The sequence below is a fragment of the Dasypus novemcinctus genome, chromosome 1 (assembly GCF_030445035.2).
Source record: "Dasypus novemcinctus isolate mDasNov1 chromosome 1, mDasNov1.1.hap2, whole genome shotgun sequence".
Lineage (NCBI taxonomy): Eukaryota > Metazoa > Chordata > Mammalia > Cingulata > Dasypodidae > Dasypus > Dasypus novemcinctus.
This window is the reverse complement of record NC_080673.1, coordinates 199,483,269-199,505,271: the sequence shown is the minus strand read 5'-3', so window position 1 is coordinate 199,505,271 and position 22,003 is coordinate 199,483,269. Positions and strand designations below refer to the sequence as shown.

Genomic DNA, 22,003 nt, shown 5'->3' with positions numbered 1-22,003 from the left:
TTACACTCTGATGTAAAATCACATAAAACACTCTCCAGTTGTGATCATAAGCAATAAAGTTAAGTAAGCAGGCACCTATGTATCTTAATTTTGGTTGTTACTCTATATTCTGTTCAAGATTGATCATGAACTGAACGCTTTTGGTTGAAAGACTGTTGTACTTGAACTGTAATTGGAGTCAGTGACCAGCCTACTAATCACACATCCCATAAAATCATTTCACTTCATCAACAACCACCCAGAGCATCTGCCCCTCATGAGCTGAACAGTGTCACATAGTTGCATTGATGATCACTGAAGCCTGTTGCAACATCTCAATGCTTTAGTTAAGATGTTGTGCTTTACTGTGTGTAGGGGCATGTGGTAGTTTGTGTCTTTTATGGACCCCAGAAAATTATGTTCTTAAATTGCTCGATTCCCATGGGTGTGAACCTATTGTGAATCTTTGATTAGAGTAGATTCGACTAAGGACCATTTGACTAAATTACACCAGTAAGGCATAGCCGAGGGAGGGTCTTAATCCTCTTACTGGAGTCCTTTATAAATGGAATGAATATACGAGAAAAAGGTTGCAGAGACAGAGAGGAGCCCACAGAAACAGAGAGAAAGCCATGAGAGCAAGAAGCTGAAATCAGTGGAATCTAGGAGAGAGGAAACCAGGAACTGGAAGTAACAGAACCCAGAAGAGAAGGCAGAGACTGGCAGATGCCACCATGTGCCTGATTGCCCACAACTGCAGCTCAGGAAGAAAGCATCTCCTGATGATGCCTTCATTTGGACAGTTTCACAGCCTCAGAACTGTAAGCTTCCAAATGAATAAATCCCTCTTGTAGAAGCCAACCCACTTCTGGTATATTGCCTTGGCAGCCTTTAGCAAACTAAAATGGTATGGTTTGTATTTGGTTTTCAGATTATTTATAATTGACAAAAGAACTCCTCTCTCCCATCAGGGACACTTGGGAACCCATGTACACAGCTTAGGCCCGTCTTCAAGACAAATTTCCTCAAGAAAATAAGAATAGGATTGAGACACATAGAGGAAATGGGGACCGGCCAAGATCACACTGTGAGTTGGTGAGAGGCCTCTGGAGGCCTGATCTAATGGGACTTTGTCGCACTACGCTGCCTTTTGCTAACTCTTTGGGCTATGGATTATGGTTTATAGCTCTGGACACAGTTCATCATTCTAAGTGAATGGTGAGCAGTGTTTCAAAGGTGGGCATGAAGGTATTACCTCCTTAGCATCCTGCCATCTGGTGAGTGAGTATTAGGTTGTATGCTTCCACCACAGTGACACCAGTGGTGTACGTGTATGTGTATTTGTGCAAGTGAATGAGTGCAGATGTCTGTGTGCATGGGTGATGTCAGAGGCAGGAGATACAAAGAGCTTCTCCAGAGCAGTGTCTTTCCACAGTGGCAGGGGCTGCTTTAGTAGCAGGTAACAGGGTGACTCCTCATCAATAGCCTGTGGCTCAAGGAAGATCTCTGGCCAGTTTTCACCATTCCTAGGAAGGGGTTTGCCCAGTCTGGAAAGCCTCCTCTATCCTTGTTCTAGATTTTAATAACCCTGTTTAGACCAGAGGAGTCTTGAATAGACTATGAGGTCCTATCCCTGTTTTCTTCTGGTTCATGTCATCATAGTCATACACACACACACACACATCCTGGGCACTGGAACATTTAACCTTTTAAAGACAGACTAGGGCTATAGATATGGAAACAGAACTTATCCCAGTGGTATTAGAGTAAGAAAACAATTTTTTAAAAGATTTACCTTTCTCTGCTCCAAGGACCTATATTGAATAATAATAATAAAAAAAGAATGTTGAGTGACTGCTAGTGATAGAGAATTTTGTTTTGGAGTAACTGGTTAACAGTTTGGGCAAAATTTTCCTAGTATAGTTACTTTTTTTTTAATCTACCAATAATTCTCCAAAAGACTAAACAACAATAAAAATTATATATCCTTTGTGTGATGTAATAGGCAATTATACCATCTGCTGATGGGACTATAAATTGCTTTGATCCGTTTGGAAAGCTATTTGATCATGGCTATGAAGAGCCATAGTAGAAGTAGGTTTAATCATATCTCAGTAATTTCACTGATGAGACTCCTTTTCTAAGAAAATAACCTAAAGTCTGGATCAAGTTCCATGCACACAGATGTTGAGTACAGCTTCGCTTACAGTGTTGAAACATTGGAAATGATTTACATGCCCATCTAAAGGAGAACCAATAAGTAAATTTTGGTGATATACCTGAGTATTGGAATATTATAAAGACATTATAAGTATTTATGTAGTAGAGTATGGAATAATATTATACTGGAAGTATTCTTCAATGTTACATGAAAACACAGGGTAAAATTTGGACCCATGATATATTTATAAGGTTGCATGTTTTATATGTATAGATATATGTATACATGCAGAAAAAAAGGTTTGATGAAATGTAAAATATTAATAGGGGTTGTATTTAAATAAGGAGGTTCTGCTTAATTTTTTTCTCTACATATGTTCTGAAATTTTTATTTACTCAGGTTTTCACAGTTATCTAGTAGCAGAGCTGACCCTGGAATTTGGATCACCTGACTTAACATATGCTTCATAGACAGAAACCGTTAGCAACAAATTGCTTAGAGAGACATGGTTTATCTCTCCAGAAGCTAGCCAACAGACAAACCCTTTTGTTTCAAAAACCTTGGGGTGCCCTAGGGTTCTGGCAAGAGGGCTTAAGTTTCTTTACAGACAGCAAATCAAGACGCAGCTATAGGTTACGTAAGAGGAGTAATGAATCCAGCCTAATGAGAGGTTCGAAGTCTCCCCACTGAGTCTTCCCCAGGACTTTGAACCTGGCAGTTCAAAGTGCTAAATCAGATGCATCTCTGGTTCTCAGGCTTGTCAAAGGGGAGAGCAAGCAGAGCTCAAAATACTGCTGAGATGTGAGAGCAGTTGTTTTATTTAATTGAGACCCAGCCGATTTTTGGCTTGAGGGCTCTGAATTTAAAATCAAAATGCAAGTAGAAAAGTGGATTGAAATGTCCCTTGTTTTTCAAACTTTTTTTTTTGTTTAAAAAGAAACATATTCAAGTTGAATAATTAACACTTCCTTCCCCAATCCCTCCTCTCCCTTCTCTCCCCTCCCCATTTCCCCTCCCCTCCCCTCTTTTCTTTCCTTTCTCCCTCCCTCCCTCTTCCCCCACCTTCCTCTTTTTTATTGTTTTAGCTCAGAGGCATCTCTATTTCCTAAGGCAGAGAAATGCAGAAGTTAGGTGAGCCGCAGACTTTCTTCTTTCACCTGGCTCTCTGATCTGCCAGCTATGGGGGCTGTGGTAAGTCTTGCCTCTCTCTGAGACTCCTTTTTCTCTTAGGGTTGTTGTGGGGACGAAATGAGATAATGAGTCTCTACTTTCTTTGAAATCTATCATATGGTATGTGAATTTGTGGTTGGGCTGGTAGTGCATGCATTATTTCTGCTGGAATGGACTAGAATGTTTGCAAGACTTAATTCAAGCACTTAACACACATACAAATAGTGTGGCATTTCTCTACTAGATAAGCTTTTGTAATGGAGAAATAAGCTTGATTCTCAGGAGACAAGACAATGGAGAAGTGTTCTGGCAGAAGATAAGGAGCAGGGATGTATTTTTGTACTAAATCTTGCTCTTTGGACGGTATTAACTTCTAGAAGAATGCCAACCAACCAACCTTCCAAAGAAAACAGTCTCCCAGGCTCCCTGCAGTCTAAGGTGATGTCACCATCTCCTTCTTGTTTGTTAGAGTTTGGAAGTCCTACTGTCCTCTCAGGCTGACCAGTGACATCTGGGCTAGAAGTTCTCTTGAGTGGCAGCCGTCTACTACCAGAGACACATGAGCCTGGCCTACAGTAAGGAAAGGCTGGCGGCCCAGAGTCAGGACTCGAGACGTGAGCTTCCCCTAGCAGCGGAGTGCCACCCCACTAGAGTTCAACCCTTCAAGAAAAATGTCCTCAGTGGAACCAGCACTGGGTCCTCTCATTCAGCTGTTACGCAGATTATCCATGACATGGTGGTCTTACAGTTTAGAGGCAATACCTGTCTTAGTGTTGAAGTGACAGGGTAGAAATGTTACTTCTGTTTTTGACATACAATCCCCCACCCCCTCAAAGAAGGAAGAAAGGAAGGGAGGAGGGGGGTGGGAGGAGGGGAGGGGAGGGGAAGGAAGGAAGGAAGGAAGGAAGGAAGGAACCCATCTATATGTTTTAAAGGTGAGGGCATAGGTTAAATGCTAAGAACCAAATCCCTTAGAAGCTCTGTGCTAGTGAGGCCAGGCCAGTTGCATTGTCTGTCATGAATGGATACAACATCTTTCCTGCTGAATCATCTTCTTTGAGAAGTTCCTCTTTAGGGACTTAAGTAAATAAATATCCTTAGAGGACTCTAAGAGGGCTCTGTCTCACCGGACTTTCATGCCACTAACTGAGCCCCTGTTGCTTACCTGGCCTTTTGTGCATTTATCACAACAGCTTTGCAAAGAAGTGCATCCATCCCAATTTTATGGCAGAGGAAACAGAACCCAGGGGCTTGCCAAAGTTTGCAGAACTCTGGGTCTCATATTCATTCTACTTTGCTTTCTTGTTGGTATTGTAAAGAACAGATAGCAAGGTGTAATACATGCTGCAACATTCTATTTCTGTAAGACTTTAGGTCTACCATGTAGAACTGGGCAAGCTTTTCATTGTATTATTAATACTGGACATTGGTGGCAAAATAGGACCTTGGTTAAATTATGGATCTTAGCTTATTTTCTCTCTTTTAAAATAGGGATAATACCTTTTGAGGATAGTTCTTCTGAGAATCAAGTGTGATAAAGTATCTGAAACCAACAGTATCTTACCCATAGTAAACATTTAATGCACAAAAGTTCCCTGCCATGTTTCCCAGGGCAGAATTGCTACTTACCTCACTTAAGTCCTTTAAGCTCATCTGTCTGAAAGAAAAAAAATATATATATAGTGTTTGAGAAAATACAGTTCATAATGATCAAGATAAAATCATTCTGAGCCCTTTGATTACATTCTCATTGCCAAATTTACAGCTCATAGTCCAGCTGATATTTATTGTTCTATAAAACTAATGCCAGGTTATTTTTCACACAGTTTTCTAAGAAAAAAAAAAAGTTACAAGCCAATATAAAAGTTGGTGACATGGAGGACAAGAATAAATTCACTTCTCATTTTGGGAGAATTTAAATACCATCATCATTTCTGCTGACATTTGGTTTTCCACATCAGATTTCATTAGGGGAGTCAGACCTATTACTACCTTGATTTTAAGCTCTTAGTTTTTTACTTTAAGGAAGTACAAAGAGTTTTAAACAGGAGAATATCAGGCAGCGGTGAGTGTGTATAAGAGAGAGGAAGCTGGTAATATAAGGAGACCTGAGGTAGAAAAGACATGGCACTGAGCAGTAGGGCAAGAATTCAACGTGAAATTTGATAAGGTAGATAGGTTTCAGAATAAACTCTGAGCCTTCCATTTACCTTGGCAAGTCTCTTAGCCTCTCATCTGCAAAATAGCAAACAAGGGTCTCATCTTGGAGCATTGTAAGGATTGTAAGAGATACAAATGAAAATGCTGGGTATTCAGTGGACACTTGCTAGGATGTGGTTGAAAGTCAGATGAGAAGACTGCAAAAGGAATGGGGATGAGGGTACAAGTACCACTTACCCAGGAATGTCAGTGAAGGATATAACTCGAAATGCCCATGGAAAACCAACTTTAGTTGATGCCTGTTGATCTAGAGAGTTTGAAGTGTCTGTACCATGTAAGGTTATTGCAAACACATAAAGCCCTCAGATACTATATCCTGGTCTGAACTAAACCCTGCTCTGAAATCTCTGAGCAATATGCAATTGACTAACCACATTTAGTAACCTCTTAAATCAGCAGATTTGAGACAGTACATCTGCGCCCTAGCCTCCTTTTATGTGGGCAAGTGAGAAGATAAAGAAACAGAAATAGTGGCAACGAAATAGAACACATCCCCATCATATAAATTATTTTGTAATTAAATTCAGACTAGTCTCAAGGATTATCATGCTTAAGAGAATCCAGTGTAATTAGGGATACTGAGAGGTTGGCTGTGTGGCTTTGATTTAAAAATGTGTCATTGAGCTTAGTCTTGTGATTCTAAGTTCCTAGAGTCAAGATCTTTTTGACTCCATCTGTAAAGAGTTAGAATAGTTCAAGAGAACTTGCATTTTTCCAAATTTATAAATTTAATTAGATTTACAAAAGTTAATTGCTAAAGAAAATTGACTTGGTTAGGATTTAAATCTGCCCTGTCAGCATTAGAAGTGCTTAACAATGAAATAAGTTAAATATATAAATGCATTTAAAATGTTTCAAGAGATGTGACTGAGTTTGTAATTCAGTCTCATTGTCTGACTCCTTAATCTTCCTCACTTAACAGGGCATTTGCTGAAGAACAAGCAAAGGGTTTTTAAAAAACATTTGTATATATGTAAAATCACTCAATTTTATAATAGAATAATATGCTTCATAGGTTGAATTCGAATGTTAAGAAAAGCCAGATTTTGGAATTTGTAACTTTAATAAATTGAACTTTAAGTGTAAACTCAAGTAATTGTAAGAACATACACCCTTCTTTGGACATTAAAAATGCCCATGCTGACAAAACTATGAGTTAGTTGCTCCCCACACCTGTAAAATGAAGAAATTGGAATTTAGGGGATCTCTTAAATGAGATTTATGAAAACAGAGGACCAATCCAATATTAAAACAATGGCAGAGCAGGCGAGAAACTCTGATTTCTGGACTCACAGGTCCTTCCACATCACTAGCTCTTTGAAATCGGAAGTTTGACCAAGTGCTGCTGCTGGAGAGGAGCAATGAAACATGGTAATTAACGGAGTCAAACTAACTTGCCTATGTCTTTTTCCTATGCGTTATAGATGCTTAGGTTATATTTGAGGATAATACATTCTATAAATACAGTCCTTACTGAGTATCCCTTAATAGTTGGCTTTTTCCCCCCCAAATAAAAGTTTACCGAATTAATGAACACTTAAGAATAAACAAACGAGGAAGTGAATGGTTGGGTAAGTGTTGAGTCTCAACTGACTGGTCCAGCCAGGCTCCCACGGCCTCAGGCCCTTCCATCCTGGCCCTATGGCCTTCTTGGGTAAATGCCTTCCCTGTACTGGTACTAGCTGCTCAGCGACCTCGCCATCCGGCAGGACACAGGGCTCCCTGCCTCTGCAAATCCCAGAGCCTTGACCGCGCCCAGGCCGGACTCCTCTTGGAAGGTTAGGAACTTGAATCTCCGCACGGCCAAGGCTGGGCCAAGCCCCAGGGAAGATGGGGAAGGAGAAATTATGGCGGATTGTCCCTGAGCTTGGGGACCTGCCCCTGGTGGGCCAGGTGGACGTGGCAGAAGCCGTCGAGCCAGAGGATGGCCGAGCAGGCCGAGATGCTCTGAAGCCCAGGACGGCGCTCTGCGGTCCTTGACACTGCGGGTGTGCCAGGTGGAGCAGGCAGTGAACGCGGCGAGCACACCCACGGCCCCTCGGAGGCTGCAGGCATTGGGGTTGCCGCAGTAGACGCACAGCTCCTCGCCCCGCTAGGGCAGGTTGAGGCACCGCTTTCCCCCAAGACTCCAGGTGCTGCTGGCCTGTACCTCCCCAAGGAAACCGGGTCACCCTCAGCCCCTTCACCCTCAGGGCGCAGCCACACACCTCCCTGCACTACTCATCAGGGGAGCTCTCCATCGTGATGGTCCCCCACTCCCACCCCATGGAAACGAGGGTTGCCTCAACCTGCCCTAGCGGGGCAAATCCTTGCTGTGTCATCTATGAGCTACATCACTCTAGGCAAGTTAAGTTTCTCCTCTGAGAATAGTTTTCCTACCAGCAAAATGGATACAACTGGACAGTAAGGAGGAGGGTTGTTTAAGGGTCTAATGAAATAACATGTGAAAATTATTTGAATTAAGTGACACCTTATGTCTGCAGCACTTTATTTATTTTAAGATTTATTTTTTATTTATTTTTCTCCCATCCCCTTGCCCCTGTTGTCTGCTCTCTGTGTCCATTTGTCGTGTGTTCTTCTGTGTCCGCTTGTATTCTTGTCAGTGGCACTGGGAATCTGTGTCTCTTTGTTGCGTCATCTTGGTGTGTCAGCTCTCCGCGTGTGTGGTGCCACTCCTGAGCAGGCTGCACTTTTTTCGCACTGGGTGGCTCTCCTTATGGGGCACACTCCTTGCACATGGGGACTCCTGCACAGGGGACACCCCTGCGTGGCACGGCACTTCTTGTGCACATTAGCAGTGCGCATGGGCCAGCTCATCACACGGGTCAGGAGGGCCTGGGTTTGAACCCTGGACCTCGCATGTGGTAGATGGATGCTCTATCCGTTGAGCCAAATCCGCTTCCCTACAGAGCACTTTAAAGTTCACACTTTCTTTTTAATTAAGCATTTTATTCTGAGATGATTATAGATTCCCATCCAGTTTTAAGAAATAATACAAATTCTACTTCTGTGCAAGGGGTACACTTTACCCAGTTTTGTCCAATGGTAACATCTTGCAAAGCTATAATAATAATAATAATAAAATCCACATTTAAAAAACATATTTCCATTCATAACTTTAAATTTTTTTATCTTCTCCATAATCCATACCTTCTCTTTTAAAGGACCATGGTTTCTTGATATCTGTAAAGATTTTCTTCACACCGCTGGTCATCAGAGTACATACTAATATTTTTGTCACTTAGAGTGTTTGCACTGAAGCAATGCCAGCATCGCTGGTTGAAAAGGGTAAGCCATGAATAGGAAGTGGGTGCTTTGCTTATTAAATGTCAAGTGCTTTATATTATATTTTGGCTGAACCTGAACCTTGAGCCATTGAGTTTACGGAAGCTTAATGAGTTCATAAGTATCCTGCCTTCTCTGGACTCTGTCTTCATGAGTGAATGGGGAGATTATTGCTGATTTCCTCAAAGTGCTGTTGTAGTTTTAAATGAGTTAGTACATACAGTGGTGCCAAGCTGTGTCTCTGTCACAGTTAGAACTCAGCTAATGCTGTGATTAGCCTTGTTACTGCTTAGGATGATTTTATTTGTTGCATATGGCATGGTAGAAAAATTACAGTGGCTACAGAATGGGAAAGTTATTTCCTTTGGATTCCACCCCCTTTTTTTTTCCTGATTTATGCCAAAGGAGAGAGTCTCAAATACCACTCTAACACATGCTCATCATCCTTTTAAGAGAGCGAAAATTCCCCAGGCTCAGAGTTTTGGTCTGAAACTTCATCTACAATGTTTGTTGCAGTTATTTATGGCAATGATCTGGTTCCTTTTAAATACATTTAAAGCCAAGAAATGAGATAAGTTTTAAAAAAAATATATTAAATGCATAGATATTACAAAACTCATCATAATGGTATGTGAATGATTGAGAATGTTCAGCCAATGTTTCCCAAACTTCAAAGTTTTCTTCTGGCTTTGGGTGTCAACGAATGATCTAAATGACACTTTCCTTAAGTGAAGTGCTTCAAGTCAGCAATTGTTTTGCTGAGCCAAGACTGAGCTTTAAAGTAGAGAATGGGAGAGTAGGCGGAGACAAATAGGGCCCAAACACAAAGCCTGGGACTTGAACCGCCATCCAGGGTGAGTACAGGCATTGTTAAGGGCTGCAGCTGTGGGGCTGACTGCACTTGATGCCTCGATTGCCAGGTGTAAATCAAAGTCTCTGCTTTAGGGAGGGCGAATCATCCCACAGCGCCTTAGGGAGCAGCTGCTAGAAACAGGGTCTCAGCGCGCCAGTGCTCCTTTCTGTTCTCAGAGGAAGTAAATCAAGCAATCGCCTCCCTCGTGTGGCTGTTCCTGTGTGACCTGGGCCATCAGTAATGACGATCTGACTATGGGATTCTGCTCAGCGAAGGTGAAAGCGCCAGCTCTCTTCCCAGAGCACGTCTCTTCCTTATTCATGGGGGCATTCGCCAGGGTGTTGCACAAGGATTTGCGTGCTTTTGCCACCTGGACAGTAACATACCAACCCTGCCATCTTGACCAACTTCTCTGAACCTGTGTGAAGGGCCGTGTGCAATGGGTAGGGGAGTAATATGTGCTGAGCACCTGCTATGTGCTATCCCCTGGGCTTGGCACTGGACTCTTCCAAATGTTAGAACAGGGGTTCTTAATCTTTTTTGTTCCATGGACTCCTTACTAAGTCCACACTATACTGTGTATTATTTAATAAATATATCATATATCATACTTGTACCAACACGTTCCCCACAAGAATAAGGTTTTTTTTTAAAAATTTCAATTCAAGCTCATGGATCCCTTGTTAAGAACCCCTGCCTTAGTATATCATACTTTATAGGAGGTTGGAAGGATTCAATGAGATAAAATGTAACTACTTTCTGAAGGAGTTTGGGGTAGCTATAAAGGTCTTGTCATATTTTGTTTAGATTAAACAAATATAAACTATAACTACAGAAACCCCAGAGATACAAAATGCAAACTTCTAAAAGCTATCAGCTCAGGAAGCAGCTGTGACTCAATCAGTTGGGCTCCTGTCTACCATATGGGAGGCCCTGGGTTCACGTCCTGGGGCCTCCTTGTGAAGGTAGGCTCGCCTGTACGCTGCGGAGAGCTGCCAGCCTGCAAGTGCCACGGAGTGCCTCCCGGCCCTCAAGCACCGTGGAGAGCTGACTCAGCAAGGTGATGCAACAAAAAAGGGAGACAAGCTAAAAAAAAATGCAGAAGAACTTGTGGCAAATGGACACAGAGAGCAGAGAGCAAGCAAGCCGCGGGGGGGGGGGGGGGGGGGGGGGGGAGAGGGAAATTAAAAAAAAAAATACAGACACAGAAGTATGCACAGTGAATGGACACAGAAAGCAGACAACAAGCAAAAAGCTGCAAGGGAGGAGGGATAAAAAAAAAAAAAAGCTATCAGCACGACATCTAGGTGTGTTCTAGCCCACAGTCGAACTATCTTGGACCTGGAAGGAGCATTATTTTATATACTGGAAGCTTGACATATAAGGCCTTCCAAGTTTTTGTGTACTCCTAGAACCTGCTTCCTTCTGGATTCTCAGCCCTGGCTGCATATTAGATTCCCCTGACGAGCTTTGAAAAATACTGACACCCAGGTCCCACCTCAGAGCACTTAAAATAGACACTGAGGAATAATGCTTTTTAAAAAGTTCTTCTAATTATTTTATTGTAAAAGCAGTCTGAGAAACACTGCACAAGAATATATAGCCTCCATTTAAAAAAAGGGGGGAGGGATTATGGGTGCTGAAGATAAGAGATAAAGATAAGATAAGAGATAAGATAAGATAAGAGATGCTCCTTAAGTGACTTTTCTTTCTTCCCTTCTTTTCTGTGATGTGACCAGAAATCATTTTAGGAACCTTGCATAAATCACATACATCTTCACCACAGTTCTCTGACGTGGGTGTGGTTCTTTTCCTTTTATAAATAAGGAAACCAAGATTCAGAGCTATCAAAGACCTTCCTGAAGTTCACAGCCACAAGTGGCTCAGCTGGGAAACCCAGTTCTGCTGAGTTCCAAGGTCTTGTTCTTTCCAGCAGGAAGAATCAGAAGTTGTGGTAGTTTGAAACTTTATGTACCCCAGAAAATCATGTTCTTAAAGCTAATAGGTGTAAACCTATTATAAGTAGGTTTTAATGAGGCTACTTCAGTTAAGGTGTGGCCCAGGATCAGTGTCAATCCTCTTACTTGAGTTCTTTATAAAGGGGATGAATATGGAGCAAGAAAGAGCAGGCCATGAACACCAGAAACTGAAAGCAATGAAGCCCAGAAGAGAAGGGAGAAACCAGCAGACGCCACTGTGTGCCTTGCCATGTGGTAGAGAACCCAAGGATCACCAGCAGCTGGTCTTCAGGAAGAAAGCATCACCTTGATGATGCCTTGATTTGGTCATTCTCATGGCCACAAACTCTAAGCTTGTAAGCTAACAAGTTCCCATCGTTAAAGCCAATCCATTCATGGCATTTTCTTTCAGCAACCTAGCAAACTAAAACAAAGATACATCCTCTCTCCTCCATGCGAGACAACTTCGTTACCTCTGACATCTTATTGGTCCTATTTTCTCTTTACTTCTCTGAATTTTGGCTAGTTCTCAACATGTTAGACTATTTTATCACGAGTTTTAGTGAAGGCACATCTTATGTGTCCAAGTGTGATGAGACCATTTCTGGGTTTGATATTCTATTATTGTTGTTGCCTCTCAGCTGCTTGATTTTTGAAAGTATTAATCAAAACAGAGCAAATGTGGTGACTCTTAGTCTTGCTCATTCCCCTTGGATGCTGCAGAAGGAAATAGGTTTTTATCAAACATCTACTGTGTGTCAGTTGCCATGGCAGGAAATACACACATAGAAAGGAGTTAGTACTTCCTTTTGGAGTGGGAGGTCAAGACTTGTATCCAAATATGTTATATGGGGCAGCAAAAGCACCAGTAGGAAAGTGCTCAAGGTAATGAGAAGAGTGCAATAAATGTTGGTTATAAACCCATGCTAGGCATTAAATTTTACCATTCTACAGGTATCATCTCACTTAATTCTCACATTAGCCCACCGGGTAGGTGGCAAGTATTAGTGCCCTGGTCTCAGAGTTCAGTGATTTCCCCTAAAGCAGAGTTTCTCAGTCTTGAGCTATTGACTTTTAGGGCCAGATAATTCCTTGTTGTGGAGGGCTGGCCTGTGTCTTATAGGATGATTAGCAGTCTTTCTAGCCTCTACCCACTAGATGCCAGGACCACTCTTTCCCAAGTTGTGACAACCAACACAGTCACAAGATATCGCCAAATGTCCCCAGGGTGGTGGGGAGGGGAGTTGCCCCCAGTTGGGAACCACTGCTCCCAAAAATCTGCCAGTTCATAAGATATAGAACCTCAATGTCCACCTGGGCTGTTTGACCCCAGACAGAACTCTTCTGTGTTCCTTCCTCCCACGCTGCGTTGGTTGGAAGTGTGGGCACAGACGAGGGAGGATATGGGGGTGATGTGTGGGGTTTTAAAGAATGAAACGATGAAGAGATATTCACCAGACAATTAAGAGGAGAGATGGCATTTCAGTTATTTAATAACCCCAACCCCATCAGTACTAATGATGAGTGGACTTCCCATAGAAGCTCAAAATGAGCCTGGTATTCTGAATTTCTGGACCCATAAGAAATGCTGGCTGACTAAATGATTGTCTTGTGTCCCATCCTGCAGATACAATGCATCATTCATTCTGTACAGAAACAAGAGGGAAATGTTAATCTCTGCTCTGACTTCCAAAAGTTTGGAATTTCAAATTCTCTTGGGAAAATAATGTGCACTATACAGTTTATTGTGTTTTGTAATTAGGGCTGGCTGCCAAATATCCCTCATGTGTAGGCTGGGATCCATCATCAGCACTTAATACTAGAGAGCTGGTTTTTAAATATTTATTTGTCAAAAAGGCAATAATGCTTCTGACGAATGGGTTTTCATGCATAGGTTGTGTTCCTCCAGCCTGGGAGACAGGAAGCTGGGGGCCAATCTTGCTCCTGGAATGCTCTGAACCCCCTTTCAGTTTTCATACTTACACCTTGTCCTGATTCTGTTTTGGTATTTAACATTCTCTTTATTTTATTCAGACCTCATGTGAGCAACACTTTCACCAACTCATTTTATCATGTAGAAGCTGTATTTTCTGTAAAGAATCAAACTACAGACTTCAAAGACTATTGGCCTCAAGGTTTAGTTGCTTCTCCCCCACCTCCCCACCTTTAGGGAGTTAGCTTATTTGGTTTTCTTCAAAGCTCTCTCAACCCCACCACTTCCCTCAGCCACTTCAGCAGCCCTGATAATAGGAGCAGCATCGGATCTCTCACCTGGGCCCTTTGCGAACTTGGTCTTCAGGAAAGGTACTTCTCTGCCTGCTGTTCTCCGGCTCTGGGGGCAAGGGCTGGTACTTCCTCGGAAGAGTGGTGGGAGGCCTGTGGGAGAGTTGCAGGAAGCCATGGTCATGTATGGAAATAGGCTCAGGCAACAGGGAGTGGTGACGGTAATGGTTGCCCAACGGGGTTTCGACACAGTTCACCTCAGTTTCCAGATGGGTATTTCTCACAGATCTGAGGCTATAAAACTCTAAGTTCTTAAACTCTTGGTCTGCCTGCATCTCTCATGATTATTTCTCTTCTGGGAAAAAATTGCACCAGATGAACCAGAAGACTATTGCTCGGGATGAGAAGGTAAATGAAGTATGTACTAAGTAGATAATAAATTATTGCCGCACATATTAGGTAGTTAATATGTGTTTGCTGCATGCGGCATGTTTGTTCAGTGAATTAAACACCTTATCACAGTTTAAATATTTATCATTTTTAATCTAAAAAATGTGTCCAAATTAGTCCTCACTTTACTTCATACATCAAACCTAGTTACCTCAGATTGCTATTGTTAGTATTTCTTGTGTGAGTCATTTTGACTGCAATTTTCACAACATGTTATCTGTAGTCCTCTTATTATATGAACACAAATAGAATATAAATAGAAAAAATAAAATATAAGATGGAAACCCCTTTGCCAATTTGTAAGTCCCTTCAGGGTATGTTCCCAGTCTCATGTATATCTGGGCAAGCCAAATGCAAGCTCGTTCTACTCTTTGGCACATTTCTGTACTAAAAGAAAGGAGGAAGAAGAAGACAAGCAGGAAGGAACAGTGAAAAAATGCATTCATCAAGAAATGACTGAATATATTGAAGAGATGACTGTTGAATGAATGAATGAATGAAGCTTGCTTAATCTTGTTGATTAGCCAACTTATATTAGTTTCAATGTTAAATATTTGAGTTTCTCTTTATTGAGTACTGGAACAAGTCATTTAAGTATATAGCAAAAAACAAAATACTACTATAAGTCTTACCGAGGAGGTAGTAAAGGAATCTGCAAAAGGAAAGAAATTCAGAAATTAAATTTGTTGTTCTTTGAGGAAGGCCAATGGCTAACAATTTTTGAGTTTATAAACAAATGACAAATTCCAACCAAACTTCTAGGACATATTTCTAAAGTGATATTTAAATATACTGTCCACATTTCTATTCTTCTAAAGCAAAGAGTGGGCAATGGGTGTATTTTTAATGATTTCTCTTACCTTATTTCCCTTTATGAATTTGCCTCCTAAAATTTAAGAGGAAACACCAGTGAATTCATGGAAAATTCGTTAAACACTACTTTTAAGTATGTTTAAATGGATATCATTCCATTTTTAATGATATTGGTGATAGCGACAATCAACATCTATTGAGATCATAACACCCTTCTTCAGTTAACAAAGAAAATGAGGTGTGGGGAACTTAATTTCACCTACTGTCATAAGATAGTGATTGGCAGAGTAAATGTTTCATTGCATGAGGAGGTGTGATTGTCAAGAGAAGTTGGCCATCAGAGTAAATTCATCAAAATATTCAGATGCCTAGATATCAGCAAAAAATTACAAGTTATACTAGGAAACAGGAAGAGATGGCCCAGCCAAAAGAACTAACCAAATATTCTGAAAAGCTACAGGATTTAAGACAATTAATCAGTGATAATCACACAACTCTCCTAAATCACTCCAAAGAATTTAAAGAAAATATGACTAAAGAAATAAAGGATAGTAAAAAGAAACTGGGTGAGCATAAAGAACAATTTGAAAGCCTGCAAAGAAAAGTAATAAACCTTTTGGGAATGAAAGACAATGGATGAGATTAAAAATACATTAGAGGGGGAAAATACATTAGACCTTTTGGGGATGAAAGACAATGGATGAGATTAAAAATACATTAGAGGGCTGTGGCTCAATCAGTTGAGGTCCCGTTTTACCCTACAGGAGGCCCTGGGTTCGCATCCCAGGGCCTCCTTGTGAAGGGAGGCTTGCCCGCATGCTGCAGAGAGCCGCTGGCCCACAAGCGCCACGGAGTGCCGACTCAGCAAGGTGATGCAATAAAAAAAGGGAGACAAGTAAAAACACAGAAGAGTGTGCAGCGAAGGGACACAGAAAACAGACAACAAGCAAGCTGCGAGGTGGGGGGGAGGTAAATAAATAAAAATAAATACAAACACACAGAATGTACAGCAAATGGACAGAGAGAGCAGACTGTAAGCAACCTGCAAAGGGGAGGGGGGGAATAAAAAATACATTAGAGGCACGTAACAGCAGATATGAATTGCTCAAGGACAGAATTAGTGATCCTGAAGACAGAGCATCTGAACTGGAAAAGACAGGAGAACAGGAAAAAGAGAATGGAAAAAATGGAAGAGTTTCAGGGAATTGAATGACAATGTAAAACACACAAACATTCACATTAATTGGTGTCCCAGAAGGAGAAGAGAATGGAAAAGGGGCAGAAAGACTATTTGAGGAAATAAAAAAACTTCCTAGTCCTTATGAGAGACATAAAACAAATATCCAAGAAGTACAACACAACCCAAACAGAAAAAATCCAAATAGACCTACCCGAAGACACCTACTATTCAGAATGACAAATGTCAGAGATAGAGGATTCTGAAAGTAGCAAGAGAAGAGCAAAGCATCACATACAAAGGAAACTCAATAACATTAAGTGCTGACCTCTCATCAGAAACTAAGGAGGTGAGAAGAAAATGGTATGATGTATTAAAGTACTGAAAGAGAAAAATTGCCAGTCAAGAAGTCTGTATCTGGCAAAAGTGTCCTTCAAAAATGAGGGTGAATTCAGAGTCTTCACAGACAAACAAAAACTGATAGAATATGTTACCAAAAGACCAGAGTTCCAAGAGATGCTAAAGGGAGTGCTGCAGCCTGAAAGGAAAAAAGAAGAGCAAGAGCTTTGGAGAAGAGTTTAGAAATGAGATTATTAGGAAGGGTAAACTAAAGAATAAGACAGACAGTAGAATGTTGTGGCAACAGTGAGCTGAAGGACAACATGGATGAAGTAAGTAATGCCTTTACTGTAATAACATTGAATGTTAATGGATTGAACTCCCCAATCAAAAGATAGAGACTGATAGAAGGGATAAAAAAATATAAGGAATCTATGTATTGTCTACAAGAGACCCACCTCAGATCTAAAAACAGAACCAGGTTAAAAGTGAAAGGTTGGAAAAAGGTATTTCATCCAAATAGTAACCAAAAAAAAAAAAAAAAAAAAAAGAGCTGGAGTATGATACTAATGTCAGACAAAGTAGATTTTGAATACCAAAATGTTATAAGAGATGAAGAAGGCCATTATATATTAATAAAAAGGGCAATTCACCAAGAAGAAATAACTGTACTAAATATTTATACACCTAACCTGAGTGCCCCAAGGTACATGAGGCACACATTAGCAAAACTGAAGGGAGAAATAGATATCTCTACAATAATAGTTGGAGACTTTAATACATCCCTCTCAGTATTGGATAGAACATCTGGACAGAGGATAAATAAAGAAACAGAGAGCTTGAATAGTAGGATTCATGAACTAGACCTAACAGGCATCTATAGAGCATTGCGCACCAAAACAGCAAGATATACTTTCTTTTCAGTGCTCATGGATCCTTCTCCAAGATAGACAATATGTTGAGTTACAAGACAAGTCTCAATAAATTTAAAATATTGAAATTATACAGAACGTTTTCTCTGATCATAACAGAATGAAGCTGGAAATCAATAATGGAGGGAAAAGGGAAAATTCATTAAAAATCGAGATTAAACAACACACTCTTAAATAATAAGTGAGTCGAAGAAATTGCAAGTGAATTCAGCAAATATCTTGAGACAAGTGAAAATGAAAATACAGCATATCAAAACCTATGGGACACTGCAGAGGCAGTGCTGAGAAGGATATTTATAGTCCTAAATGCTTACATTTAAAAAGAAGAAAGAGCTAAAATTGAAGATCTAACTGCACACTTGCAGAAACTAGAAAAAGAGCTGCAAACTAATCCCAAACCAAGCCAAAGGAAAGAAATAGTAAAGTCAGAGCAGAAATAAAGAACAGGGAAGTGGACTTGGCCCTATGGATAGGGCATCCGCCTACCACATGGGAGGTCCAAGGTTCAAACCCCGGGCCTCCTAACCACCTACACTGGCCCTAGAAGAAATAGAAGACCTCAACAAACCAATCACAAATGAAGAGATTGAAACAGGTGCCTACCACATGGGAGGTCCAAGGTTCAAACCCCGGGCCTCCTAACCATCTACACTGGCCCTAGAAGACATAGAAGACCTCAACAAACCAATCACAAATGAAGAGATTGAAACAGATGAAAATCTCAAGACTGGATGGCATCACAGGTGAATTTTACCAATCATTGAAAGACAATCTAACACCAGTCTTGCTCAAGCTCTTCCAAAAAATTGAATGGAAAGAATGCTACCAAACTCATTCTATGAAGCCAACATCACCCTAATACCAAAACCAGATAAAGATACTAAAAAAAAAGAAAATTGCAGACCAATATCTCTAATGAATATAGATGCAAAAAAACCTCAACAAAATACTTGCAAACAGAATCCAAAAGCACATTAAAAGAATTATACACCACAATCAGGTGAGTTTTATCCCAGGTATACAAGGGTAGTTCAACACAAGAAAATCAATTAGTGTAATAAACCACCTTGATAAGTTGATGAAGAAAAATCACATGATCCTGTCAATTGGTGCAGAAAAAGCATTGACAAAATACAGCACACTTTCTTGATAAAAACAGTCCAAAAGATGGGAATAGAAGGGAGCTTTCTCGATATGGTAATGTACTATAGCAGTTTGATATGGTTATGAATTCCAAAAATAGATATTGGATTATGTTTGTAATCTGATCTGTACCTGGGCATGATTGAATTATGAATTCACCCTTTGGTGGGTGGAAACTCACAGATAAAAGGCATGGCAAAGAAGAGAGTTGGGGTTTTCTGATATTGGAGTTTTGATGTTGGAGTTTGATGCTGAAGACCTAAGCTGGAGCCCCGGCAAGTAAGAGGCTAGCTTCTCTTTCACAGAGGAAAGAGAAGCCAGCCCCAGGAAGAAAGGAGCCTTGAACACAGAGAAAAGCAAGCAAGCCTCAGGAACATAGGAACCCAGGAAGCCTAAACCCTTGTAGACTTTGGCAGCCATCTTGTTCCAAATAGACTGGTGAGGGAAGTAACTTATGCTTTATGGCCTGATATCTGTAAGCTCCTATCCCAAATAAATACTCTTTATAAAAACCAACCAATTTCTGGTATTTTGCATCAGCACCCCTTTGGCTGACTAATACAAGCACATATATGAAAACCTACAGCTATCATTGATCTCAATGGTGAAAGACTGAAAGCTTTCCCACTGAGATCAGCAACAAGACAAGGTTGCCCATTGTCACTGTTGCTATTCAATATTGTGCTAGAGGTTCTAGCCAGAGCAATTAGACTAGATAAAATAATAAAATTCACCCAAATATAAAAGGAAGAGGTAAAACCTTCACTATTTGCTGATGGTATAATCCTATATCTAGAATCTCCTGAAAAATGCACAAAAAAACTACTAGAACTAAGATATGAGTTCAGCAGTGACAGGATGCAAGATTAATATGCAAAAATCAATAGCATTTCTATATACTACTGATGTGCAATCTGAGGAGAAAATCAGAAAAAAATTCTATTTATAATAGCAACTAAAACAATCAGATATTTGGGAATAAACCAAGAACATAAAGGATCTATATTCTGAAAACTACAAAACACTGCTAAAAGAAACTGAAGAAGACTTAAATACATGGAAGAACATTCCACATTAATGAATTGGAAGACTAAATATCATTAAGATGTCAATTCTACCCAAACTGTTTTACAGAGTCAATGCAATCTCATTAAAAATCCCAACAGCATTTTTTGAAGAAGGGGAAAAACCAATTACCACATTTATTTGAAACAGTAATGGGTCCCAAATAGCCAAAAAGATCTAAAAAAAGAACAAAGTTGGACTGCACTTCTGTACTTTAAAGCATATTACCTAGCTACAGTGGTAAAAACAGCATGGTTATCGCATAAAAACAGACACACTGACCAATGGAACTGAATCGAGAACTTAGAAATAGACCCTCATATCTACAATCAAGTCATTTTTGACAAGGCCATCAAGTCCTCCCAACTGGATCAGAACAGACTCTTTAACAAATGGTGCTGGGAGAAGTGGATATCCAAACCCAAAAGAAAAGAAAGAGGACCCCTATCTCACACCTTATACAAAAATTAACTCAAAACGGATCAAGGATCTAAATATAAAAGTGACAACCATAAAACTTCTAGAACAAAATGTGGGAAAACATCTTCAAGATCTTGTGGTAGGTGGCAGCTTTCTTAAACCTTACACCCAAGCACAAGCAACCAAAGAAAAAATAGATAAACGGGACCTCCTCAAAATTAAACACTTTTGCTCCTCAAAGGACTTTGTCAAAAGGATGAAAAGGCAGCTGACTCAGTGGGAGAAAATGTTTGCAATCACATATCTGACAAGGGTTTAATGTCCATACAAAGAGACCATACAACTCAACAATAAAAAGACAAGCTACTTGATTAAAAAATGAGCAAAAGGCTTGGAAAGATAATTGCCCAAGGAAGAAATACAAATCAGTAACAATTAGGGAAATGCAAATCAGAACTACAGTGAGATATCATTTCGCATCTATTGGACTTGCCAATATTAAAAATTCAGAAAACTGTAAATCATGGAAAGGATGTGGGGAGATAGGAGCACTTGTTCACTGTTGGTGGGAGCGTAGAATGGTATAGCCACTGTGGAGGACTGTTTGGCATTTCCTAAGGAAGTTGAATATAAATTACCATGTGACTGAACTTGTATGAAATGTACCATTACCATGTATACACCTAGAAGACCTGGGAGCAGAAACACAAACAGACGTCTGCACACCAATGTTCACAGCAGCATTATTTACAATTGCCAAAAGTTAAAAATAACCAGGTGTCCATAAACTGATGAATGGATAAACAAACTGTGTATACACACCATGGAATATTATGCAGCAGTAAGAAGAAATGAAGTTGCGAAGTATATGACAACTTGGATGAATCTGGAGGACATTATATTCAGTGAAGCAAGCCAGACACAAAAGGATAAATACTATATGATTGCACTATTATAAACTAAATAATAAACTCATGGAGTTAATAATTAGAATATAGGTCACAGAAAATAGGATAGTAGAGAATGGAAAGCTGAGGGCTAATCTGTGCAGAATTGGTAAAACTATTGTTTGTAAATACATAGAAATATTTCTTAAAAAAACGAAACAAAACATAGAAATGGTTGAAGTATATAATGGTGTTTGTAACTAGTAGTGCTATTACATGGGTACAGCCGTCGTTGAAAGGGAAAGTCTGAGGTCATGTGATTACTAGAAGGAAAGCTAAAAACTGTATCATGGGACTGTGTAAGATATTAAAACCTCATGCAAAACATGAATATGGGTGATTTTGCATATATAAGACTTTTCACAAAATATAAATACAAATATACTAGAGAGAAGGAAAAAGAAAAGTAGCTATGTATGACAGGTGAGGCATAGAGAGATTGACAGATAACAAATTTTGTTTGTTGTTTTTTTATTATTGTTGGAATAGTGACAGTGCTCTGGGAATGATTGGGGCAATGAATGTACACATATGTGATTACAATGAATACCATTGATTGCACTCTTTGGATGGATTTAAGCTTTATTAATATGTATCAATAAAATTGATTTTTTTTTTGAAAGACCACATTCAGAGCGGGAGAAAATATTTGGAAACCACATACCCAATAAGGGTTTAATATGCAGAATATATGAAGAAATCCTACAACTTAACAATGAAAAGACAAATAACAATTAAAAAATGGGCAAAGGAACTGAGTAGACATTTCTCTAAAGAAGATATAAGCACATGAAAAAATGCTCAACATCATTAGCCATTAGGGAAATGCAAATCAAAAGCACAATAATATACCATTTCACACCCAATA

General features: G+C 40.0%; 1 protein-coding gene and 1 long non-coding RNA gene across 4 annotated transcripts in view; one reads left to right on the top strand and one right to left on the bottom strand.

Annotated features, from left to right (window-relative positions):
- Positions 1 to 22,003, bottom strand: part of CLNK (cytokine dependent hematopoietic cell linker) — a 261,778-nt gene that overhangs the window by 27,845 nt on the left and 211,930 nt on the right. For all 3 annotated transcript variants that reach the window (XM_058301030.2, XM_071217299.1, XM_058301032.2), the window contains exons 9-13: positions 15,160 to 15,185; positions 14,932 to 14,951; positions 13,898 to 14,002; positions 4,940 to 4,967; positions 1,775 to 1,793 (exon numbers count right to left, since the gene is read on the bottom strand). In XM_058301030.2, coding sequence (XP_058157013.1) covers positions 1,775 to 1,793; positions 4,940 to 4,967; positions 13,898 to 14,002; positions 14,932 to 14,951; positions 15,160 to 15,185 — 198 coding nt within the window. The remainder of the gene's footprint in view (positions 1 to 1,774; positions 1,794 to 4,939; positions 4,968 to 13,897; positions 14,003 to 14,931; positions 14,952 to 15,159; positions 15,186 to 22,003) is intronic.
- The window catches only part of LOC139439662 (uncharacterized), a 108,111-nt gene that overhangs the window by 60,099 nt on the left and 26,009 nt on the right, over positions 1 to 22,003 (top strand). The window contains exon 2 of the long non-coding RNA XR_011649644.1: positions 3,226 to 3,331. This is a non-coding gene — a long non-coding RNA (uncharacterized lncRNA). The remainder of the gene's footprint in view (positions 1 to 3,225; positions 3,332 to 22,003) is intronic.